Source organism: Mugil cephalus, chromosome 14 (genome assembly GCF_022458985.1).
Source record: "Mugil cephalus isolate CIBA_MC_2020 chromosome 14, CIBA_Mcephalus_1.1, whole genome shotgun sequence".
In the NCBI taxonomy this organism is placed as follows: domain Eukaryota; kingdom Metazoa; phylum Chordata; class Actinopteri; order Mugiliformes; family Mugilidae; genus Mugil; species Mugil cephalus.
Window position 1 is genome coordinate 21,016,181 of NC_061783.1, and position 26,399 is coordinate 21,042,579.

Sequence of the window (26,399 nt, forward strand, 5' to 3'; positions counted from 1 at the left end):
TCCAAACACAGTCCGCATTATCAGTCATCCAGCTCCAACGGGTTAATACTCCATCAACATTATTTTCATTTACATCCCCTTCCACACGGTCAGTGTTTCACACATTTGCATTGTGTGGATATAAAAAGGGGTGAGATAGCGTGAAGTCTGCAAATCATAAAAGTAAAATAAATACATCAGTATTTCATTGTTATGGAATATTAGTCACCTATTTTTATTTAATGAAGTGAAATGGAGTTTAAAAAGAGTTCAAACATGAAATGTGGAACAGGATGACAGGAAGTTTATTAAGACCCTCCTCCAAACCTCAGGGAGTTTATTTTTATGTTGCCAGACTTGTGAAACTAAAATTTACTTCTCCCTCAGACTCACTGATGATCAGACAGCGGTAAAATGTCTGATGCTGAGGTGGTGTACTCGGATGTGAAGTTCACAAGATCAAATGGAAAGACAAAAGGTGAGTCCATCTTTCTATCTAACGCCTCTGATCAAATACGAAAATGCTATTTTTTTATTATTATTGTTATTATATCGGCACTAAGCAGCAGTTTGGGTTCACGTTTTATTTTGCAGAAACAGTTTCCTCATCACCAGACACCACTTACTCTGAAATCAAGACTTCGAAAAAACAGCCACCCGCCGAACCGCCTGGTAGGTTATAAACTGCAATAAATGAAGAGGAAGATATTTTTCTTAAGTTATTATGGGGCAAAGAACATCGAGACAAAACTTTTTTTATTCTCTTCGTGTAAAAATGCAAATTCTCCAGTGAAAATTCAAAAAAAAAAGCAAGATCTCAAAGTACAAAATATTCAAAACAACAACAAAATGATTTCCAAAAACAGAATAGTTCATCCATAAAGAGATTTGCAAAATGCATATTGTATGCAAACATACTGATCAACTGGATCCAGGTGTAATGTGTAAAAAGTGATGTTTTGATCTTATATTTTAAGTTTACGATAAAGTAATAATGACAAATTTAATGTGCAGCAAAGTGGAAATGTCAAAATGTCAAAAATGCCGCAGTGCAGCAGGACTGGGAGCTGTCAGTGTTAAAAGAAAGACCACTCCCTTTGGTGGTTTTTAATGTGTTTCTTTCTCTCTAACCTCTTCTGCTTTTCTGCACACACGCACAAAAAACGAAATAAACAACAATAAAAGTAAAAGCTGAATGTCAGAAACGGTCTGAAAAGACGGCTGGCAGAAATTTAGACAAAACTAATGAATAAGTTGGTAAAAAAATTAAATGAGGAAGTTGCTATGAAGAAGTAAAATAGCTTTGGTCAATAGCTTATCAGATTGTCAAGGTTCTTGTTTCCTATTTTTCAGTTAGTGCATCGTCGTTCCTCTACAGCAGTGAGTCCAAACCTTTTTTCCTGAAAACTATACAAATTACCGGGCCGCTGACTAGAAATGAAGTATGCTGGCTCACTTCTAACGCATGAATAATGATAAAAATCAATCATATGCAGGTAAATTATGATGTTGATGTTGGAAGAAAAAAACTCCATCACTGCTCTCCATTAGTACATTTTCATTTTATTTTTTATAAAAAGGTTGACAGCTCAGTGACAGCCTCAGGTTGTTTCTCTTTCTCAGATTGCTGATTCCTCTTTGGTGTCCTGTATGAAGCCAGAAACAAGACAAAGGGAATGTGGATATTTCAAGCTTATTACACGAATCAATTATTATATTATCAACGTTTGTCAACTTCAATTGACTGAATTTATTAAGTAAATGACTTATTAACACATGAAAGCTGTGTTTATATTTTTAACTCACCTGTAATGGGCAGAATGTTGTGCTCACTGGGGGCAGTGATGCTGCAATTTGGTGTGAAGGACAGAAGGTTGAGATGGATGTCAGTCATTCTGGTTAACAGTCTACAACCCTGTTCACACGGGATTAGTTTTACCTGAGGACTGAATCACATATTACCCCCAGCGTCTGTGATTCACGTGGCTCATTCACACGGGATAAAGATTATTCTGCAAATTGGATGTAAATGGATGATAAAAAAAACTATTTTTGATACTGTTTATCCCTGGGAACAAATTACTAGCGACTTGTCAGTATTTAAATCAGCTCCACCTTTGCCGATGAACACATTAATTATTGATTTAATGGTTTCATCTGTCTAAAGGGGCGAATAGTTCAGCAACATCTCAACTTCACTCCCTAACATCTCCCCAACTTTGAATTATAGCACATCCCTCATAATTCTTAAGTGACAAAAAGTTGTAAATCAAGCAAAAGTTGCAAAAATGTAAAAGCTCACCCTACAGTGTCGCTGTTGTATTAATAACTTGATCATTATCTCATGTGTGACATGCCTCATAGATAAACAAAAAAAATGAAACAACAAACGAACCCATTAAATAACTACAAAGACAAATTTTGTCATGTGCATTTAAACATGTGCACTGTTTTTATTAAAAAAATAAATAAATAAAACATGTAAAAATGCATGTGAACTAAATGCTCATAAAACCCATTAACCAAAAAAGAGAACTCACAGTAGTTTCCAAACTGTCACAATAGTTTCCAAAGTCACACATTTGTGAGTTTTTGTAAGAGGAAGGAGCCACCTTGTTGTCAGAGTTGTCAGTAAAAAGTATTAGAAGCAAAATGTAGTTGAACTATAACAAAAATATCATGTTGCTTTCTCTGTCCAAGCTATGTTCATACATATGATATCAGTGGAATACTTGAAATATAAAGTGGTCAGCCGTATGTATGTTTTTCCACATGTGTTGCTTTTTTTTTTTTTTTTTTTTTAACAGTCATTATAATTTGTCTTAGTTGATTTTATCGTGATGCTGCCACCACCATGCTTCACTTCACGTAGTGTCTAGTAAAACGACCAGAAAGCTTCATTTCGGTTTCATCAGACCAAAACTGTTCTTTCAGCTGACGTTGGCGTCTCCTGTCGGCCTTTGGGCAAACTGTAGTCGAGGTTTAATTTCTCTGTCACTTTGTGGAACAGTTGACGTCTGCAGAGTGACGTCCATCATAGCTACGGAAGCTTTTAACCCCCTCAGGGTATTCCTAGTACAGTCCCCTGGATTATACTTTATTTTTTTCTCTGAGTTGCTGTGGATGTTCTCTTGTGGTGTCATTGTAAAATACTGACTAACCAGTGAATGGTTAGTCAGTATTTTCAGATTAGAGGAGTCTTTATTCTACAGATACATGAGACGCGTTCACTGCATCTCTGTTTCACTAATTCTGAGGATACAAGCACCTTGAATTTAGGTCAGTCACTTTAAAGGAGCTGAATACTTACACAATGTCTAACTTTACATTTTATGTCTTCAATTAACTGACATTCCCTTAATTCTTTTGTTTACACTTGTAAAAGCAATAAATGTAATTGCAAAGAAATGACAGGTTGTGAGATGATTAAAACTAAAATGAAAGCGTGTGAGAAGTTTCTCTGTCTCTAACTGTTCAGCAGCTCCGCCGCCGGCCGAGTCGAACAGAAAATCAACAGTCACCTGTGAGAGAGTGGCTCTGCTCGTTCTCAGCTTTCTGCTGGTAGCCGCCCTGGTTGCTCTCGGTCTTATGGGTTAGTCCTCATATTATTTTCAGTAACTTACAGTGAATTTACAACAGTGATTTGTCTTCGATGTGTTACTTTGTCAGACTGGTTCATGGTGAAATAACAAAACGAGTTTCTGATCCAACCCAGAACATCTTGTTCTTATTTGTGACACTGAAACGACTACTGATTGACTCACACTTTACCTTTTCATTCGTTTTACATCAGTGTCTGATGTGATGACGAAACATCATGTCAAAGATGAGGAGATTAAAGCTTTAAAGAAGAACATCTCAGGTAAGCACAGGAAATAATCCCAGTGTTTAATGCACCTGAACTGGTGACACAGCCATGGGAAAGATTCTCTTTTGTGATCACGCTAAGAAATGATGATCTAATGACTGATAATATATATATATATATATGTATTTGTTCTTGTAACAGAGAGTCAATGTAAAACTCCACCAGTTGTGCAGCCTATATGTCCAACAACTCCAGAATTGAGTAAGTTATAGATTTAGATTTTTCCTCTGATGATGATCATAGAATCTTTAATAGACTGACAGATAAAGTTAGATTACAACTAATAACTAATTTATGACTGAAGTCTTTGCTGTGATCTCTTTAAAGATGAACCATGTCACATATGTGAAGCCGGCTGGGAGAAACATGGAGAACAGTGCTATTATTTCTCCACCAATAAATCAACCTGGAACCAGAGCAGAGATGAATGTAGAGGTAGAGGAGGAGAACTGGTGAAGATAGACAGCAGAGAGGAGCAGGTAGAAAACACACGGATTCATCAACATGTTTCTTCATCTGAGCACAGAAAAGTCTCACGGAGTCATTTTCATCAACTTTTCCTCTTCAGAAATTCCTGGAGAGAAGACTGAGAGATAAAATGACTGAGGCTGAGGACAAGTTCTGGATCGGACTGACAGACTCACAGACAGAGGGGACATGGTTGTGGGTGGACGGCTCAGCACTGACTACAGATACAAGGTTTGATCGTTGAGAAAATATTTTGGATCATTTTTGGAATCAAAGTCACCAGTTTTTATTGAATCAGTTCTTCTTCTTTTAGTTTGATTTTTTGGGCCAAGAACAACAACAACAAAGAGCCAGACAACTGGCCAGGGCGCGATAATGAAAATCCTGAAGGAGAGGACTGTGTGAGGATGGGGGAGAAAGGAGGAGCTGATGACCTGAAGTGTTGGTTTGATAAATCCTGCAAAATTCCTCATAAAAGTATTTGTGAGAAATCAGGAAAACGTGGAAAGTTTTTAAAAGTTTGTCAGCTTGAACAGTCTAAGAAATAATCTCAGTAGGATACAGAAGGTGGAGCGATGCTGGTTTTATTTCGTCACAAACATTTAAAGTTAATCTCAAGACAAATAAAATACTCGCTTCGAACAATATTTAGAGTCTGATATCCACCCCAGTAATATATATATATATATATTAAACAATTTTCTTGAATAAACTCTCCTTTTTTTGTTTTTCTTTCTTTTTTCTGCAGCTTAAGAATTTACAAGAAATATTTCTCTCAAACTGTTTAGACACGACTGCTCCAATAGCTGGAAGATAAATGTAAATAAACTGTCATTTATCAAATACTCTGTGGTTATTGACGTCCTGCTGGTGTCTGTCTGTTGGTGGTATCTTCTGTGACGTGTTTGAAGCCGTGACGTAGAAGTGGATTATTCACTGCTGTGTTTTCAGAGCTTTCAGAGGATTTTCTGATAAACAACAGCTATGAAAACATAAATGAAAACAGAAATGCACATTAAAAAAAAATCTTCAAATACTTCAAACACAAATGGACAAGAAGAGACGACAGGTCCAAGTTAAAAGTTTAGTAACAACTTTCAAAGTCAACAAGTTAAAGAGAAAACCTCAAAACAGGAAAATGAAAAGCATGTTTCTCCTCTTCTGATAAGAACTGTTTCAAAATAGCTGTCACACCGTGGTGAGGGTGTCTTGTCTTGGGTTTGTTTTGTCCTGTCATTTCCTGTTTTATTTTGAAAAGTATTTCTCCTCTCGTTTCAGGTCACTTGCCCTTCCTCATGTGTCTCAGTCGGATTGTCCTAAGTGTTTCCACCTGTCCCCTATTTCCCTCCATGTGTTTAAATAGTCTGTGTTCCCCTTGTCTTGTGCCAGAGTGTCATCGTCCTTGTCCTGCACCAGAGCCTTGTTCCATGTCCACAGCCATAGTAGTTGCCCAAGTAAGCCGTTTATACCTCTAGAAGAGTGATTTTTTGTTTGTAAATTTTCCAGTAGCTAAAGTTCATAGCCTTTTGTTTTTCCTCGTTAACGAGTGATTTTTTGTTTGTTTATTCTTCCATAGATTAGATTCATAGTCCTTCGGTTTTCCTCCATTCGGAGCGTTTTGTGTTTCTCGATTTGTTTCTTTTGATTAGAGTTTTTTCCTCCTCCTGGAGAGTTTTTGTTTCTCAGAATTCAGAGTTAGTGTCTAGGTTTTTATAGCCATTTGTTTGTCACTCTGAGTTCTCCGGTGAATTCAATAAAAGCCTTTTTGTTATTCAATATCTCTGCATCTGAGTCCTGCTTCGAGTCTCGGCCTGACAATAACCTCATGTTTCTTGTCAGTCTAACTGAATATTTAGCAATGGAAAGCAGGCAACCGACGTAAAGTCAAGCCTTGCGCAAATCTAAACAAAACAAACAAACAAACACGCAAAGTAAAAATGAGGACGTTTTACATTTAGTTGTTTAATGTGTATTTAATTTTGTCATTTTGTGTCTGACAGAAACATTAGCGAAGATGTAAGAAATATATTTATAAAATTATAATCTGCAATCTTCTGATGTTTTAAATAAGTTTTGAGACATTAATGAGTGTTTGACTAAACTGAGCAAAATATTCAGTGAGAATTTTTACTTCAAATCAGAGAAACACAATCGACATAATCTTTGACATCAGTATCACAAAATAAACACCTTTATCAAAGAAAATGTTCTCATACGATGAGGAACTACAGCAGAGGTGTCAAACTCATTTTAGTTCAGGGGCCTCATATACAGTAAAGTTTGATCTCAAATAGGTCGAACCAGTAACATGATACTGTGTTAACCTATAAATCCAATGTTTCCAATAAATCCAAATGTTTCCTCAGTGTGTTGTTTTAGTGCAAATAAGCACTATTACAATTCATGTAATGCGTAATGAGTGTTTGACACCTGTGAACTAGACTGTAGATAAAGACTCCTCCTACTCTTTTAAAATTAAATGGGAAGTGTATTCTTAACAAAACACTGTCAGAGATAAAGATGAGGAACGAGGAAACGTTCATGGTGAGTATTGAAGCTTATCTGTCTGTCTGTCTGTTTATCTTACCAAATGTTCAAAACACTGAATATTTAGTAAATGACAAAAACAGAAGCTTGTTGTTGTGTTTCTTTGTTGCAGAGACGATTGAACTAACTCCATCAAGTCAAGATCTGAACACGTTGACCAGAATGAGCCCTCGACAGAGCTACGTAGAAGGTGAGAACATGAATGTGGTGGAAAATCAGCAGGAAGGTAAAGAAGAGTTGGTTTAAGAAGATTTCAAAACATTGTAGAGTAAGAAAACATCATCTGCATAAAACTTTAGAAAATCAGGAGCCACGTTTAACTTTGTATCATAACAATCCATCATAACGTGTAATTGGAGCTAAATGGAATTGAGACAGGATTATTAAAGATTAACTGAGGCCTCTTTTATTACAAGAAAGAATGAAGGTCAGCGATTGTTAAGTGAAATATAAAGTGTAAAATGAGTCAAAGAGGAAACGTCAAGAGAGAAAAAAGGAGGAACTGACCATATAAATACAACTGAATGTGTTGAATAACCTCAAGTCATCTGTTGGTCTAAAGTAGGTGTGGGCCTCACAGTAAGTAGCATGGGAAACAGTTCAACTGTCGGTTAGTGCTAAACATTTTAATGTAATAAATGTTTATTAAAGAAACTCTGTATTTACTTTGGGAGAAACTATTCACAAAAGTTGTTTTTTGTTGTTTTTTTTTTTTTAATGCTGTCAAAAGTGTCTGTCGGCTGTGTTTCAGAATCAGAAAACTTTATTAATCCTTACAGGAAATTGATTTGTTGCTGTTGCTCCCATAAATTCATAATTCCAAGGTGGCAGAGTCAAATACAAATAGAATGAAGTCATATAAGGAAAATACATAAAAATATAAACAATAAGAAATGAGATGCAAGATGACTAAAATACAATATTGCACAAGTAATCGTAGTATAATAGAGGTAAATGGTTATAAATAAATAAATAAATATTAATAAAGAGTCTGAAGTGTTAAGACTGACAAACACTCAGTGGGTGGAGTTATAAGGTTTGACGGCTACAGGCAGGAATGAGGCGTCTCCTGTGATCTGTGGTGTCGGTCAGTCCTCTTCAGACTGACCAGTGTGTTGTGAGAGTGGGTGAGAGGACTTGTCCAGGATGGTTTATACTTTTGCCAACATCCTCCTCTCTGACACTGAGAGTCCAGCTCCGTCCTTACAACATTACTGGATCAGCACCCACCACTGGCCACCGGACAGATGAGGAAGGACCTCAGTCCACTCTTTCTCTGACTCTTTCCTGCATCATATCATGAAGTTGTTCACTGATTCTCCTCTAAATGTTCACCAGGTGAAGCTCCTGCTTCTCAACCAGTAAAACCAAAGAGAGGGTCAAAGGTCACATGGGCCCTGCTGGTGGTCTGTGTTCTCCTGGCAGCTGCTCTCATCGTCATTTACCGTCTCTGTGAGTTTGTTATGTTTTATTCACTTATTTTCACTTAAAAACAATAATAAAACTGCAAAAACTTGAACAATGTAAAAAAAAAAAAAAACTAAGATAGAAAAGCTGATTTGAGATATTTAAGGAAAATATTCAACTGAACCAGTGTTATATTTTCAGCAGAGCAGGACTTTTCTTGTTATATCAGACTAAAAGGCTGACATCTAAATTAACAGTTCATCATCTGATGTTAATTTTACTTCTCTCTGTTTTCAATCAGCTGTAGATAACTGGAGAACCAACAAAAATCTCCAGACACTGATGAAGGAGAATAAAGTTTTGAAGAAGAACATCACAGGTAAAACTGTCAGAGTCTGAAACTGTTAAAAAGTCCTAAGAATCTCCATCGGTGGCTCTGCCGCTTTAGAGTTTATAAATGTAATAGAATTCAGTAGGAGAAGATGTCCTAGATGTCTCCATGTCTCCAGTGTTGCTGTCCTCACTGGTTCCAGCTTGGTTCATCTTTTCAAACACTTGGTTGGTTGTTTTTCTGCCTCCATGTTTCTGTCCCTCCTAAAGAGATTTTAATATATATAACGACTGAACACATGATCAAACGTTTCCACCACTGATCTCAGTCTGACTGAATATGAATGTGTCCTGGTCTATCTGTCTGTCTGTCTGTCTGTCTGTCTGTCTATCTATCTGTCTATCTATCTATCTATCTATCTATCTATCTATCTATCTATCTATCTATCTATCTATCTATCTATCTATCTATCTATCTATCTATCTATCTATCTATCTAGACAAAACAAGTTGTTCAAAGAGATGAGAAATGTCATTTATTTGTTAGTTGAATTAATTGAATGTCATCATAATTAAGGGATAAAACTTTTCCTTCTTCTTCATTCTATGTAACAGAGAGTCAATGTAAAACTCCACCAGTTGTGCAGCCTACATGTCCAACACCTCCAGAATTGAGTAAGTTATAGATTTAGATTTTTCCCCCTGATGATGAGTATAGAAACTTTAATACACTGACAGATAAAGTTAGATTACAACTAATAACTAATTTATGACTGAAGTCTTTGCTGTGATCTCTTTAAAGATGAGTCGTGTCTCATATGTGAAGCCGGCTGGGAGCAACATGGAGGACAGTGCTATTATTTCTCCACCACTAAATCAACCTGGAGCCAGAGCAGAGATGAATGTAGACGTAGAGGAGGAGACCTGGTGAAGATAGACAGCAGAGAGGAGCAGGTAGAAAACACACAGTTTCATCAACATGTTTCTTCATCTCAGCACAGAAAAGTCTCACAGAGTCATTTTCATCAACTTTTCCTCTTCAGACATTCCTGGAGAGAAGACTGAGAGATAAAATGACTGAGGCTGAGGACAAGTTCTGGATCGGACTGACAGACTCACAGACAGAGGGAACATGGTTGTGGGTGGACGGCTCAGCACTGGATACAAGGTTTGATCGTTGAGAAAATATTTTGGATCATTTTTAGAATCAAAGTCACCAGTTTTTATTGAATCAGTTCTTCTTCTTTTAGTTTGATTTTGGGCCAAGAACGAACCAGACAACTGGGAAGGGAAAGATCCAGAAGGAGAGGACTGTGTGAGGATGGGGGAGAAAGGAGGAGCTCCTGAACTGAAGTGTTGGTTTGATATATCCTGCAAAATTCCTAGTAAAAGTATTTGTGAGAAATCAGGAAAAAGTGGAAAGTTTTTAAAAGTTTGTCAGCTTGAACAGTCTAAGAAATAATCTCAGTAGGATACAGAAGGTGGAGTGATGCTGGTTTTATAACGTCACAAACATTTAAAATTAATCTCAAGACAAATAAAATACTCTGCTTTAAACAATATTTAGAGTCTGATATCCACCCCAGTAATATATATATATATATATATATATATATATATATATTTATTTAACAATTTTCTTGAATAAACTCTCCTGTTTTTTGTTTTTCTTTCTTTTTTCTGCAGCTTAAGAATTTACAAGAAATATTTCTCTCAAACTGTTTAGACACGACTGCTCCAATAGCTGGAAGATAAATGTAAATAAACTGTCATTTATCAAATACTCTGTGGTTATTGACGTCCTGCTGGTGTCTGTCTGTTGGTGGTATCTTCTGTGACGTGTTTGAAGCCGTGACGTAGAAGTGGATTATTCACTGCTGTGTTTTCAGAGCTTTCAGAGGATTTTCTGATAAACAACAGCTATGAAAACATAAATGAAAACAGAAATGCACATTAAAAAAAAAATCTTCAAATACTTCAAACACAAATGGACAAGAAGAGACGACAGGTCCAAGTTAAAAGTTTAGTAACAACTTTCAAAGTCAACAAGTTAAAGAGAAAACCTCAAAACAGGAAAATGAAAAGCATGTTTCTCCTCTTCTGATAAGAACTGTTTCAAAATAACCTCATGTTTCTTGTCAGTCTAACTGAATATTTAGCAATGGAAAGCAGGCAACCGACGTAAAGTCAAGCCTTGCGCAAATCTAAACAAAACTAACAAACAAACATGCAAAGTAAAAATGAGGACGTTTTACATTTAGTTGTTTAATGTGTATTTAATTTTTGTTATTCCTTCTTGTTAAATAGATTAGATTCATAGTCCTTCGGTTTTCCTCCATTCGGAGCGTTTTGTGTTTCTCGATTTGTTTCTTTGATTAGAGTTTTTTCCTCCTCCTGGAGAGTTTTTGTTTCTCAGATCTGAGTTAGTGTCTAGGTTTTTATAGCCATTTGTTTGTCACTCTGTCTGAGTTCTCCGGTGAATTCAATAAAAGCCTTTTTGTTATTCAATATCTCTGCATCTGAGTCCTGCTTCGAGTCTCGGCCTGACAATAACCTCATGTTTCTTGTCAGTCAACTGAATATTTAGCAATGGAAAGCAGGCAACCGACGTAAAGTCAAGCCTTGCGCAAATCTAAACAAAACAAACAAACATGCAAAGTAAAAATGAGGACGTTTTACATTTAGTTGTTTAATGTGTATTTAATTTTGTTATTTTGTGTCTGACAGAAACATTAGCGAAGATGTAAGAAATATATTTATTAGAAATTATAATCTGCAATCTTCTGATGTTTTAAATAAGTTTTGAGACATTAATGAGTGTTTGACTAAACTGAGCAAAATATTCAGTGAGAATTTTTACTTCAAATCAGAGAAACACAGTCGACATAATCTTTGACATCAGTATCACAAAATAAACACCTTTATCAAAGAAAATGTTCTCATACAATGAGGAACTACAGCAGAGGTGTCAAACTCATTTTAGTTCAGGGGCCTCATATACAGTAAAGTTTGATCTCAAATAGGTCGAACCAGTAACATGATACTGTGTTAACCTATAAATCCAATGTTTCCAATAAATCCAAATGTTTCCTCAGTGTGTTGTTTTAGTGCAAATAAGCACTATTACAATTCATGTAATGCGTAATGAGTGTTTGACACCTGTGAACTAGACTGTAGATAAAGACTCCTCCTACTCCTTTAAAATTAAATGGGAAGTGTATTCTTAACAAAACACTGTCAGAGATAAAGATGAGGAACGAGGAAACGTTCACGGTGAGTATTGAAGCTTATCTGTCTGTCTGTCTGTTTATCTTACCAAATGTTCAAAACACTGAATATTTAGTAAATGACAAAAACAGGAGCTTGTTGTTGTGTTTCTTTGTTGCAGAGATGGTTGAACTAACTCCATCAAGTCAAGATCTGAACACGTTGACCAGAATGAGCCCTCGACAGAGCTACGTAGAAGGTGAGAACATGAATGTGGTGGAAAATCAGCAGGAAGGTAAAGAAGAGTTGGTTTAAGAAGATTTCAAAACATTGTAGAATAAGCAAACATCGTCTGCATAAAACTTTAGAAAATCAGGAGCCATGTTTAACTTTGTATCATAACAATCCATCATAACGTGTAATTGGAGCTAAATGGAATTGAGACAGAATTACTAAAGATTAACTGAGGCCTCTTTTATTACAAGAAAGAATGAAGGTCAGCGATTGTTAAGTGAAATATAAAGTGTAAAACGAGTCAAAGAGGAAACGTCAAAAGAGAAAAAAGGAGAAACTGACCATATAAATACAACTGAATGTGTAGAATAACCTCAAGTCTTCTGTTGGTCTAAAGTAGATGTGGGCCTCACAGTAAGTAGCATGGGAAACAGTTCAACTGTCGGTTAGGGCTAAACATTTTAATGTAATAAATGTTTATTAAAGAAACTCTGTATTTACTTTGGGAGAAACTATTCACAAAAGTTTTTTTTTTTTTTTTTTTTTTTTTTTTTTTTAATGCTGTCAAAAGTGTCTGTCGGCTGTGTTTCAGAATCAGAAAACTTTATTAATCCTTACAGGAAATTGATTTGTTGCTGTTGCTCCCATAAATTCATAATTCCAAGGTGGCAGAGTCAAATACAAATAGAATGAAGTCATATAAGGAAAATACATAAAAATATAAACAATAAGAAATAAGATGCAAGATGACTAAAATACAATATTGCACAAGTAATTGTAGTATAATAGAGGTAAATGGTTATAAATAAATAAATAAATATTAATAAAGAGTCTGAAATGTTAAGACTGACAAACACTCAGTGGGTGGAGTTATAAGGTTTGACGGCTACAGGCAGGAATGAGGCGTCTCCTGTGATCTGTGGTGTCGGTCAGTCCTCTTCAGACTGACCAGTGTGTTGTGAGAGTGGGTGAGAGGACTTGTCCAGGATGGTTTATACTTTTGCCAACATCCTCCTCTCTGACACTGAGAGTCCAGCTCCGTCCTTACAACATCACTGGCCTCATGGATCAGCACCCACCACTGGCCACCAGACAGATGAGGAAGGACCTCAGTCCACTCTTTCTCTGACTCTTTCCCGCATCATATCATGAAGTTGTTCACTGATTCTCCTCTAAATGTTCACCAGGTGAAGCTCCTGCTTCTCAACCAGTAAAACCAAAGAGAGGGTCAAAGGTCACATGGGCCCTGCTGGTGGTCTGTGTTCTCCTGGCAGCTGCTCTCATCGTCATTTGCCGTCTCTGTGAGTTTGTTATGTTTTATTCACTTATTTTCACTTAAAAACAATAATAAAACTGCAAAAACTTGAACAATGTAAAAAAAAAAAAAAAACTAAGATAGAAAAGCTGATTTGAGATATTTAAGGAAAATATTCAACTGAACCAGTGTTATATTTTCAGCAGAGCAGGACTTTTCTTGACTAAAACACTGACATCTAAATTAACAGTTCATCGTCTGATGTTAATTTAACTTCTCTCTGTTTTCAATCAGCTGTAGATAACTGGAGAACCAACAAAAATCTCCAGACACTGATGAAGGAGAATAAAGTTTTGAAGAAGAACATCACAGGTAAAACTGTCAGAGTCTGAAACTGTTAAAAAGTCTCATGAGTCTCCATCAGTGGCTCTGCCGCTTTAGAGTTTATAAATATAATAGAATTCAGTAGGAGAAGATGTCCTAGATGTCTCCATGTCTCCAGTGTTGCTGTCCTCACTGGTTCCAGCTTGGTTCATCTTTTCAAACACTTGGTTGGTTGTTTTTCTGCCTCCATGTTTCTGTCTCTCCTAAAGAGATTTTAATATATATAACGACTGAACACATGATCAAACGTTTCCACCACTGATCTCAGTCTGACTGAATATGAATGTGTCCTGGTCTGTCTGTCTGTCTGTCTGTCTATCTATCTATCTATCTATCTATCTATCTATCTATCTATCTATCTATCTATCTATCTAGACAGATCCAGACACAAACAAGTTGTTCAAAGAGATGAGAAATGTCATTTATTTGTTAGTTTAATTAATTGAATGTCATCAGAATTAAGGAATAAAACTTTTCCTTCTTCTTCATTCTATGTAACAGAGAGTCAATGTAAAACTCCACCAGTTGTGCAGCCTACATGTCCAACACCTCCATTCTTGAGTAAGTTATGGATTTAGATTTTTCCTCTGATGGTGATGATCACAGAAACTTGAATAGACAGATAGAGTTAGATTCTAACTAAAGGACAGACGGAGCCTCCTGCTGCCTCCATTTATGACTGAAGTCTTTGCTGTGATCTCTTTAAAGATGAGTCGTGTCACATATGTGAAGCCGACTGGGAGCAACATGGAGGACAGTGCTATTATTTCTCCACCAATAAATCAACCTGGAACCAGAGCAGAGATGAATGTAGAGGTAGAGGAGGAGACCTGGTGAAGATAGACAGCAGAGAGGAGCAGGTAGAAAACACACAGTTTCATCAACATGTTTCTTCATCTCAGCACAGAAAAGTCTGACAGAGTCATTTTCATCAACTTTTCCTCTTCAGGCATTCCTGGAGAGAAGACTGAGAGATAAAATGACTGAGGCTGAGGACAAGTTCTGGATCGGACTGACAGACTCACAGACAGAGAGGACATGGTTGTGGGTGGACGGCTCAGCACTGGACACAGATAACAAGGTTTGATCGTTGAGAAAATATTTTGGATCATTTTCAGGATCAAAGTCACCAGTTTTTATTGAATCAGTTCTTCTTCTTTTAGTTTGATTTTTTGGGCCAAGAACGAACCAGACAACTGGGAAGGGAAAGATCCAGAAGGAGAGGACTGTGTGAGGATGGGGGAGAGAGGAGGAGCTCCTGACCTGAAGTGTTGGTTTGATCAATCCTGCGAAGTTCATGATAAAAGTATTTGTGAGAAATCAGGAAAACGTGGAAAGATTTCAAACATTTGTCAGCTTGAACAGTCTAAGAAATAATCTCAGTAGGATACAGAAGGTGGAGCGATGCTGGTTTTATAACGTCACAAACATTTAAAGTTTATCTCAAGACAGTAATACTCTCCTATATTTTGTTTTTCTTTCTTTCTTTTTTTTGCAGCTTAACAATTTACAAGAAATGTTTCACTCAAACCGTTTAGACACGACAGATCCAATAGTTGGATGATAAATGTAAAATAAAGTGTGATTTATCAAATACTCTGTGGTTATTGACGTCCTGCTGGTGTCTGTCTGTTGGTGGTATCTTCTGTGACGTGTTTGAAGCCGTGACGTAGAAGTGGATTATTCACTGCTGTGTTTTCAGAGCTTTCAGATGATTTTCTGATAAACAACAGCTATGAAAACATAAATGAAAACAGAAATGCACATTAAAAAAAAATCTTCAAATACTTCAAACACAAATGGACAAGAAGAGACGACAGGTCTAAGTTAAAAGTTTAGTAACAACTTTCAAAGTCAACGAGTTAAAGAGAAAACCTCAAAACAGGAAAATGAAAAGCATGTTTCTCCTCTTCTGATAAGAACTGTTTCAAAATAACCTCATGTTTCTTGTCAGTCTAACTGAATATTTAGCAATGGAAAGCAGGCAACCGACGTAAAGTCAAGCCTTGCGCAAATCTAAACAAAACAAACAAACAAACATGCAAAGTAAAAATGAGGACGTTTTACATTTAGTTGTTTAATGTGTATTTAATTTTGTCATTTTGTGTCTGACAGAAACATTAGCGAAGATGTAAGAAATATATTTATTAGAAATTATAATCTGCAATCTTCTGATGTTTTAAATAAGTTTTGAGACATTAATGAGTGTTTGACTAAACTGAGCAAAATATTCAGTGAGAATTTTTACTTCAAATCAGAGAAACACAGTCGACATAATCTTTGACATCAGTATCACAAAATAAACACCTTTATCAAAGAAAATGTTCTCATACAATGAGGAACTACAGCAGAGGTGTCAAACTCATTTTAGTTCAGGGGCCTCATATACAGTCCAGTTTGATCTCAAATAGGTCGAACCAGTAACATGATACTGTGTTAACCTATAAATCCAATGTTTCCAATAAATCCAAATGTTTCATCAGTGTGTTGTTTTAGTGCAAATAAGCACTATTACAAAACATGTAATGCGTAACGGGACATTTCTTAGAAAAAACAAATGTCTGTTTAGTTGTAAGTCTCAGTGTTGTGTTACGTCCACAACTCTGACTAAAACTGTGTGAACCCCCGGAATGAGTGTTTGACACCTGTGAACTAGACTGTAGATAAAGACTCCTCCTACTCCTTTAAAATTAAATGGGAAGTGTATTCTTAACTCACTGTCAGAGATAAAGATTAGAAACGAGGAAACGTTCATGGTGAGTATTGAAGCTTATCTGTCTGTCTGTCTGTCTGTCTGTTTATCTTACCAAATGTTCAAAACACTGAATATTTAGTAAATGACAAAAACAGAAGCTTGTTGTTGTGTTTCTTTGTTGCAGAGATGGTTGAACTAACTCCATCAAGTCAAGATCTGAACACGTTGACCAGAATGAGCCCTCGACAGAGCTACGTAGAAGGTGAGAACATGAATGTGGTGGAAAATCAGCAGGAAGGTAAAGAAGAGTTGGTTTAAGAAGATTTCAAAACATTGTAGAATAAGAAAACATCGTCTGCATAAAACTTCAGAAAATCAGGAGCCACGTTTAACTTTGTATCATAACAATCCGTCATAACGTGTAATTGGAGCTAAATGGAATTGAGACAGAATTATTAAAGATTAACTGAGGCCTCTTTTATTACAAGAAAGAATGAAGGTCAGCAATGTTAAGTGAAATATAAAGTGTAAAACGAGTCAAAGAGGAAACATCAAGAGAGAAAAAAGGAGGAACTGACCATATAAATACAACTGAATGTGTAGAATAACCTCAAGTCATCTGTTGGTCTAAAGTAGGTGTGGGCCTCACAGTAAGTAGCATGGGGAACAGTTTTACTGTTGGTTAGTGCTAAACATTTTAATGTAATAAATGTTTATTAAAGAAACTCTGTATTTACTTTAGGAGAAACTATTCACAAAAGTTGTCTTTTTTTTTTTTTTTTTTTTTAATGCTGTCAAAAGTGTCTGTCGGCTGTGTTTCAGAACCAGAAAACTTTATTAATCCTTACAGGAAATTGATTTGTTGCTGTTGCTCCCATAAATTCATAATTCCAAGGTGGCAGAGTCAAATACAAATAGAATGAAGTCATATAAGGAAAATACATAAAAATGTAAACAATAAGAAATAAGATGCAAGATGACTAAAATCCAATATTGCACAAGTAATTGTAGTATAATAGAGGTAAATGGTTATAAATAAATAAATAAATAATAATAAAGAGTCTGAAGTGTTAAGACTGACAAACACTCAGTGGGTGGAGTTATAAGGTTTGATGGCTACAGGCAGGAATGAGGCGTCTCCTGTGATCTGTGGTGTCGGTCAGTCCTCTTCAGACTGACCAGTGTGTTGTGAGAGTGGGTGAGAGGACTTGTCCAGGATGGTTTATACTTTTGCCAACATCCTCCTCTCTGACACTGAGAGTCCAGCTCCGTCCTTACAACATTACTGGATCAGCACCCACCACTGGCCACCGGACAGATGAGGAAGGACCTCAGTCCACTCTTTCTCTGACTCTTTCCTGCATCATATCATGAAGTTGTTCACTGATTCTCCTCTAAATGTTCACCAGGTGAAGCTCCTGCTTCTCAACCAGTAAAACCAAAGAGAGGGTCAAAGGTCACATGGGCCCTGCTGGTGGTCTGTGTTCTCCTGGCAGCTGCTCTCATCGTCATTTGCCGTCTCTGTGAGTTTGTTATGTTTTATTCACTTATTTTCACTTAAAAACAATAATAAAACTGCAAAAACTTGAACAATGTAAAAAAAAAAAAAAAACTAAGATAGAAAAGCTGATTTGAGATATTTAAGGAAAATATTCAACTGAACCAGTGTTATATTTTCAGCAGAGCAGGACTTTTCTTGTTATATCAGACTAAAAGGCTGACATCTAAATTAACAGTTCATCATCTGATGTTAATTTTACTTCTCTCTGTTTTCAATCAGCTGTAGATAACTGGAGAACCAACAAAAATCTCCAGACACTGATGAAGGAGAATAAAGTTTTGAAGAAGAACATCACAGGTAAAACTGTCAGAGTCTGAAACTGTTAAAAAGTCCTAAGAATCTCCATCGGTGGCTCTGCCGCTTTAGAGTTTATAAATGTAATAGAATTCAGTAGGAGAAGATGTCCTAGATGTCTCCATGTCTCCAGTGTTGCTGTCCTCACATGTTCCAGCTTGGTTCATCTTTTCAAACACTTGGTTGGTTGTTTTTCCGTGTCCATGTTTCTGTCCCTCCTAAAGAGATTTTAATATATATAACGACTGAACACATGATCAAACGTTTCCACCACTGATCTCAGTCTGACTGAATATGAATGTGTCCTGGTCTATCTGTCTGTCTGTCTGTCTGTCTGTCTGTCTATCTATCTGTCTATCTATCTATCTATCTATCTATCTATCTATCTATCTATCTATCTATCTATCTATCTATCTATCTATCTATCTATCTATCTATCTATCTATCTATCTAGACAAAACAAGTTGTTCAAAGAGATGAGAAATGTCATTTATTTGTTAGTTGAATTAATTGAATGTCATCATAATTAAGGGATAAAACTTTTCCTTCTTCTTCATTCTATGTAACAGAGAGTCAATGTAAAACTCCACCAGTTGTGCAGCCTACATGTCCAACACCTCCAGAATTGAGTAAGTTATAGATTTAGATTTTTCCCCCTGATGATGAGTATAGAAACTTTAATACACTGACAGATAAAGTTAGATTACAACTAATAACTAATTTATGACTGAAGTCTTTGCTGTGATCTCTTTAAAGATGACCCATGTCTCATATGTGAAGCCGGCTGGGAGCAACATGGAGGACAGTGCTATTATTTCTCCACCACTAAATCAACCTGGAGCCAGAGCAGAGATGAATGTAGACGTAGAGGAGGAGACCTGGTGAAGATAGACAGCAGAGAGGAGCAGGTAGAAAACACACAGTTTCATCAACATGTTTCTTCATCTGAGCACAGAAAAGTCTCACAGAGTCATTTTCATCAACTTTTCCTCTTCAGACATTCCTGGAGAGAAGACTGAGAGATAAAATGACTGAGGCTGAGGACAAGTTCTGGATCGGACTGACAGACTCACAGACAGAGGGAACATGGTTGTGGGTGGACGGCTCAGCACTGGCTACAGATACAAGGTTTGATCGTTGAGAAAATATTTTGGATCATTTTTAGAATCAAAGTCACCAGTTTTTATTGAATCAGTTCTTCTTCTTTTAGTTTGATTTTGGGCCAAGAACGAACCAGACAACTGGGAAGGGAAAGATCCAGAAGGAGAGGACTGTGTGAGGATGGGGGAGAAAGGAGGAGCTCCTGAACTGAAGTGTTGGTTTGATATATCCTGCAAAATTCCTAGTAAAAGTATTTGTGAGAAATCAGGAAAAAGTGGAAAGTTTTTAAAAGTCTGTCAGCTTGAACAGTCTAAGAAATAATCTCAGTAGGATACAGAAGGTGGAGTGATGCTGGTTTTATAACGTCACAAACATTTAAAATTAATCTCAAGACAAATAAAATACTCTGCTTTAAACAATATTTAGAGTCATATATCCACCCCAGTAATATATATATTAAACAATTTTCTTGAATAAACTCTCCTTTTTTTTGTTTTTCTTTCTTTTTTCTGCAGCTTAAGAATTTACAAGAAATATCTCTCTCAAACTGTTTAGACACGACTGCTCCAATAGCTGGAAGATAAATGTAAATAAACTGTCATTTATCAAATACTCTGTGGTTATTGACGTCCTGCTGGTGTCTGTCTGTTGGTGGTATCTTCTGTGACGTGTTTGAAGCCGTGACGTAGAAGTGGATTATTCACTGCTGTGTTTTCAGAGCTTTCAGAGGATTTTCTGATAAACAACAGCTATGAAAACATAAATGAAAACAGAAATGCACATTAAAAAAAAAATCTTCAAATACTTCAAACACAAATGGACAAGAAGAGACGACAGGTCCAAGTTAAAAGTTTAGTAACAACTTTCAAAGTCAACAAGTTAAAGAGAAAACCTCAAAACAGGAAAATGAAAAGCACGTTTCTCCTCTTCTGATAAGAACTGTTTCAAAATAACCTCATGTTTCTTGTCAGTCTAACTGAATATTTAGCAATGGAAAGCAGGCAACCGACGTAAAGTCAAGCCTTGCGCAAATCTAAACAAAACTAACAAACAAACATGCAAAGTAAAAATGAGGACGTTTTACATTTAGTTGTTTAATGTGTATTTAATTTTTGTTATTCCTTCTTGTTAAATAGATTAGATTCATAGTCCTTCGGTTTTCCTCCATTCGGAGCGTTTTGTGTTTCTCGATTTGTTTCTTTTGATTAGAGTTTTTTCCTCCTCCTGGAGAGTTTTTGTTTCTCAGATCTGAGTTAGTGTCTAGGTTTTTATAGCCATTTGTTTGTCACTCTGTCTGAGTTCTCCGGTGAATTCAATAAAAGCCTTTTTGTTATTCAATATCTCTGCATCTGAGTCCTGCTTCGAGTCTCGGCCTGACAATAACCTCATGTTTCTTGTCAGTCAACTGAATATTTAGCAATGGAAAGCAGGCAACCGACGTAAAGTCAAGCCTTGCGCAAATCTAAACAAAACAAACAAACATGCAAAGTAAAAATGAGGACGTTTTACATTTAGTTGTTTAATGTGTATTTAACTTTGTTATTTTGTGTCTGACAGAAACATTAGCGAAGATGTAAGAAATATATTTATTAGAAATTATAATCTGCAATCTTCTGATGTTTTAAATAAGTTTTGAGACATTAATGAGTGTTTGACTAAACTGAGCAAAATATTCAGTGAGAATTTTTACTTCAAATCAGAGAAACACAGTCGACATAATCTTTGACATCAGTATCACAAAATAAACACCTTTATCAAAGAAAATGTTCTCATACAATGAGGAACTACAGCAGAGGTGTCAAACTCATTTTAGTTCAGGGGCCTCATATACAGTAAAGTTTGATCTCAAATAGGTCGAACCAGTAACATGATACTGTGTTAACCTATAAATCCAATGTTTCCAATAAATCCAAATGTTTCCTCAGTGTGTTGTTTTAGTGCAAATAAGCACTATTACAATTCATGTAATGCGTAATGAGTGTTTGACACCTGTGAACTAGACTGTAGATAAAGACTCCTCCTACTCCTTTAAAATTAAATGGGAAGTGTATTCTTAACAAAACACTGTCAGAGATAAAGATGAGGAACGAGGAAACGTTCACGGTGAGTATTGAAGCTTATCTGTCTGTCTGTCTGTTTATCTTACCAAATGTTCAAAACACTGAATATTTAGTAAATGACAAAAACAGGAGCTTGTTGTTGTGTTTCTTTGTTGCAGAGATGGTTGAACTAACTCCATCAAGTCAAGATCTGAACACGTTGACCAGAATGAGCCCTCGACAGAGCTACGTAGAAGGTGAGAACATGAATGTGGTGGAAAATCAGCAGGAAGGTAAAGAAGAGTTGGTTTAAGAAGATTTCAAAACATTGTAGAATAAGCAAACATCGTCTGCATAAAACTTTAGAAAATCAGGAGCCATGTTTAACTTTGTATCATAACAATCCATCATAACGTGTAATTGGAGCTAAATGGAATTGAGACAGAATTACTAAAGATTAACTGAGGCCTCTTTTATTACAAGAAAGAATGAAGGTCAGCGATTGTTAAGTGAAATATAAAGTGTAAAACGAGTCAAAGAGGAAACGTCAAAAGAGAAAAAAGGAGAAACTGACCATATAAATACAACTGAATGTGTAGAATAACCTCAAGTCTTCTGTTGGTCTAAAGTAGATGTGGGCCTCACAGTAAGTAGCATGGGAAACAGTTCAACTGTCGGTTAGGGCTAAACATTTTAATGTAATAAATGTTTATTAAAGAAACTCTGTATTTACTTTGGGAGAAACTATTCACAAAAGTTTTTTTTTTTTTTTTTTTTTTTTTTTTTTTAATGCTGTCAAAAGTGTCTGTCGGCTGTGTTTCAGAATCAGAAAACTTTATTAATCCTTACAGGAAATTGATTTGTTGCTGTTGCTCCCATAAATTCATAATTCCAAGGTGGCAGAGTCAAATACAAATAGAATGAAGTCATATAAGGAAAATACATAAAAATATAAACAATAAGAAATAAGATGCAAGATGACTAAAATACAATATTGCACAAGTAATTGTAGTATAATAGAGGTAAATGGTTATAAATAAATAAATAAATATTAATAAAGAGTCTGAAATGTTAAGACTGACAAACACTCAGTGGGTGGAGTTATAAGGTTTGACGGCTACAGGCAGGAATGAGGCGTCTCCTGTGATCTGTGGTGTCGGTCAGTCCTCTTCAGACTGACCAGTGTGTTGTGAGAGTGGGTGAGAGGACTTGTCCAGGATGGTTTATACTTTTGCCAACATCCTCCTCTCTGACACTGAGAGTCCAGCTCCGTCCTTACAACATCACTGGCCTCATGGATCAGCACCCACCACTGGCCACCAGACAGATGAGGAAGGACCTCAGTCCACTCTTTCTCTGACTCTTTCCCGCATCATATCATGAAGTTGTTCACTGATTCTCCTCTAAATGTTCACCAGGTGAAGCTCCTGCTTCTCAACCAGTAAAACCAAAGAGAGGGTCAAAGGTCACATGGGCCCTGCTGGTGGTCTGTGTTCTCCTGGCAGCTGCTCTCATCGTCATTTGCCGTCTCTGTGAGTTTGTTATGTTTTATTCACTTATTTTCACTTAAAAACAATAATAAAACTGCAAAAACTTGAACAATGTAAAAAAAAAAAAAAAACTAAGATAGAAAAGCTGATTTGAGATATTTAAGGAAAATATTCAACTGAACCAGTGTTATATTTTCAGCAGAGCAGGACTTTTCTTGACTAAAACACTGACATCTAAATTAACAGTTCATCGTCTGATGTTAATTTAACTTCTCTCTGTTTTCAATCAGCTGTAGATAACTGGAGAACCAACAAAAATCTCCAGACACTGATGAAGGAGAATAAAGTTTTGAAGAAGAACATCACAGGTAAAACTGTCAGAGTCTGAAACTGTTAAAAAGTCTCATGAGTCTCCATCAGTGGCTCTGCCGCTTTAGAGTTTATAAATATAATAGAATTCAGTAGGAGAAGATGTCCTAGATGTCTCCATGTCTCCAGTGTTGCTGTCCTCACTGGTTCCAGCTTGGTTCATCTTTTCAAACACTTGGTTGGTTGTTTTTCTGCCTCCATGTTTCTGTCTCTCCTAAAGAGATTTTAATATATATAACGACTGAACACATGATCAAACGTTTCCACCACTGATCTCAGTCTGACTGAATATGAATGTGTCCTGGTCTGTCTGTCTGTCTGTCTGTCTATCTATCTATCTATCTATCTATCTATCTATCTATCTATCTATCTATCTATCTAGACAGATCCAGACACAAACAAGTTGTTCAAAGAGATGAGAAATGTCATTTATTTGTTAGTTTAATTAATTGAATGTCATCAGAATTAAGGAATAAAACTTTTCCTTCTTCTTCATTCTATGTAACAGAGAGTCAATGTAAAACTCCACCAGTTGTGCAGCCTACATGTCCAACACCTCCATTCTTGAGTAAGTTATGGATTTAGATTTTTCCTCTGATGGTGATGATCACAGAAACTTGAATAGACAGATAGAGTTAGATTCTAACTAAAGGACAGACGGAGCCTCCTGCTGCCTCCATTTATGACTGAAGTCTTTGCTGTGATCTCTTTAAAGATGAGTCGTGTCACATATGTGAAGCCGACTGGGAGCAACATGGAGGACAGTGCTATTATTTCTCCACCAATAAATCAACCTGGAACCAGAGCAGAGATGAATGTAGAGGTAGAGGAGGAGACCTGGTGAAGATAGACAGCAGAGAGGAGCAGGTAGAAAACACACAGTTTCATCAACATGTTTCTTCATCTCAGCACAGAAAAGTCTGACAGAGTCATTTTCATCAACTTTTCCTCTTCAGGCATTCCTGGAGAGAAGACTGAGAGATAAAATGACTGAGGCTGAGGACAAGTTCTGGATCGGACTGACAGACTCACAGACAGAGAGGACATGGTTGTGGGTGGACGGCTCAGCACTGGACACAGATACAAGGTTTGATCGTTGAGAAAATATTTTGGATCATTTTCAGGATCAAAGTCACCAGTTTTTATTGAATCAGTTCTTCTTCTTTTAGTTTGATTTTTTGGGCCAAGAACGAACCAGACAACTGGGAAGGGAAAGATCCAGAAGGAGAGGACTGTGTGAGGATGGGGGAGAGAGGAGGAGCTCCTGACCTGAAGTGTTGGTTTGATCAATCCTGCGAAGTTCATGATAAAAGTATTTGTGAGAAATCAGGAAAACGTGGAAAGATTTCAAACATTTGTCAGCTTGAACAGTCTAAGAAATAATCTCAGTAGGATACAGAAGGTGGAGCGATGCTGGTTTTATAACGTCACAAACATTTAAAGTTTATCTCAAGACAGTAATACTCTCCTATATTTTGTTTTTCTTTCTTTCTTTTTTTTGCAGCTTAACAATTTACAAGAAATGTTTCACTCAAACCGTTTAGACACGACAGATCCAATAGTTGGATGATAAATGTAAAATAAAGTGTGATTTATCAAATACTCTGTGGTTATTGACGTCATGTCGATGTCTGAAATATCTTCTGTAACGTTTGTCGACCACGTTGTGTAGAAAATGTCATGGCATTCGTGTTAAATAATAATTCCTAAACATTCTGCATGTTGCTAAATAATTAAGATAAAATGTTAAAATAGTAAATTCACATGTGTTTAAGTACTAATGGGTTAATTTAGTTGTATTTACATAATTAATTTCATTGCTGTTGTTGTTCTCAGCCCAACTCACTGATGTCAGTTGTGTTATGTGCTGCTACATCAGACAAAAATAACAACTCTATATTTTAATCTTGGCCTAAGATGTGTTGAGGATCTCTGTCATGACAAGCAGCCAACGAGTTCTTCCAGACAAGACAAATAAAAATACTCTGCTTTGAATTCCTTACAACTGTTCCTGGTTTAAAAATACAAAATAAAGTGGGATTTAACAGAAGGACCGATATGTTGAGTTTATTATTCCAGTCTGCTCACATCGTGATGCTGTTTCTGATATATTTTGTGATATTTTACCGTGAGTTTTCAAACAGATGAAAGAAGGAAGGAGGATTACTTACTGCTGTGGTTTGAGGCCAGAGGAGGGAGCATGTCTGTCTTTACTGAAAAAATATCTTCTGTCAAATGAAGCTTTAACTCAACACAATAAAAATATTAAGCAGCATTAAGGTTTAGTTATGACTCCCTGTTTAAATATGAATATAAGCCAAACAGAAAAGTCTGTCGTAGGCCTCACTGTTAGTATCAAAGGAAAGTGAAATTTTAAAATGTCTGATGTGTGTTAAAATAACGTCATGTTTCCTGTTGTTCCAACTGCACCCTCAGCAGAGTGGGATATTTGTCATAACGGTCAGTGAATGATGACATTAATACACATTTAATGTTCTCGTATTTGCACACAACCACTACACACTGTGTTAATCAGTGCTTGTTAAGTCCAGACTGATGCGTTCAGGAGAGAAAGTTTACGTTTAATTTGAAGATGATTTCAAAAGGAACACACACAAAGAACTTTCTGCAAACACAGAAACAGTTGTGGACTTGGACATGTTTTGTCATGTGAGCTATTGCACTGTGCTGGAAGAGTATGGAGGCTCCTACAATGAGGATGTGGAGGAAGGAGCTTTCTGACTGTATCGGACTGGAAAGAATAACATACATTAGCAGGGTCAAACTCTGGGAACAATACGTGAATATCATGACTGAATAATTTGCGAATATTGTGGGACATATCTTGAATAAAATTTTTACTTTTAATTTACCCCTCTGTCCTCAAATTGATAATTAATCCAATTTATTAGATTTCTGAATTAGTCTGATCCTTCCTCCTAAACATGTTTTCTGCCTCTAAATGTGACGTCTGCATCGTTTAATGTGTTGAACTTTCTCCTTGATTGTGTCGCAGCACATGAAGAAACCACACGAGGGCGCTGTTGATCACACTCACCTGGATCCACACACACAGTCCTGCAGCAGTGGATCGATATCAGTGTCCGATGTGTGGCAAAATGTGTTTCCTCACAGACAAACAGAGGAGAGGAGGATTAGAGGATCATTAAC

General features: G+C 36.5%; 2 protein-coding genes across 8 annotated transcripts; both read left to right on the forward strand.

Moving 5' to 3' along the window:
* Positions 1 to 346: 346 nt before the first annotated feature.
* Positions 347 to 20,812, forward strand: LOC125019870 (CD209 antigen-like protein E). 7 transcript variants are annotated; one of them, XR_007114133.1, is made up of 10 exons: positions 361 to 457; positions 574 to 651; positions 1,333 to 1,359; positions 3,461 to 3,571; positions 3,773 to 3,841; positions 3,989 to 4,048; positions 4,175 to 4,326; positions 4,416 to 4,546; positions 14,843 to 15,108; positions 19,704 to 20,812. XR_007114133.1 is itself a non-coding variant. In XM_047604881.1 (9 exons), the coding sequence occupies exons 1-9, from the start codon at positions 394 to 396 to the stop codon at positions 4,861 to 4,863; spliced, it is 927 nt and encodes a 308-aa protein (XP_047460837.1). In that variant the 5' UTR covers positions 347 to 393; the 3' UTR covers positions 4,864 to 6,091. The 7 variants fall into 7 exon arrangements, 5 of the variants coding, with proteins under 5 accessions (XP_047460837.1, XP_047460838.1, XP_047460841.1 ...); XR_007114134.1 differs by lacking the exons at positions 3,989 to 4,048; positions 4,175 to 4,326; positions 4,416 to 4,546; positions 19,704 to 20,812 and adding exons at positions 9,215 to 9,274; positions 9,402 to 9,553; positions 9,643 to 9,767; positions 9,850 to 10,080 and having other exon boundaries at positions 15,076 to 15,275; XM_047604881.1 differs by lacking the exons at positions 14,843 to 15,108; positions 19,704 to 20,812 and adding an exon at positions 4,629 to 6,091 and having other exon boundaries at positions 347 to 457.
* On the forward strand, positions 16,426 to 24,830 carry LOC125019872 (CD209 antigen-like protein E). The gene is made up of 8 exons (XM_047604886.1): positions 16,426 to 16,435; positions 16,559 to 16,636; positions 17,784 to 17,897; positions 18,155 to 18,232; positions 18,799 to 18,858; positions 23,944 to 24,095; positions 24,185 to 24,315; positions 24,398 to 24,830. The coding sequence occupies exons 2-8, from the start codon at positions 16,561 to 16,563 to the stop codon at positions 24,609 to 24,611; spliced, it is 825 nt and encodes a 274-aa protein (XP_047460842.1). The 5' UTR covers positions 16,426 to 16,435; positions 16,559 to 16,560; the 3' UTR covers positions 24,612 to 24,830.
* Positions 24,831 to 26,399: the final 1,569 nt, after the last annotated feature.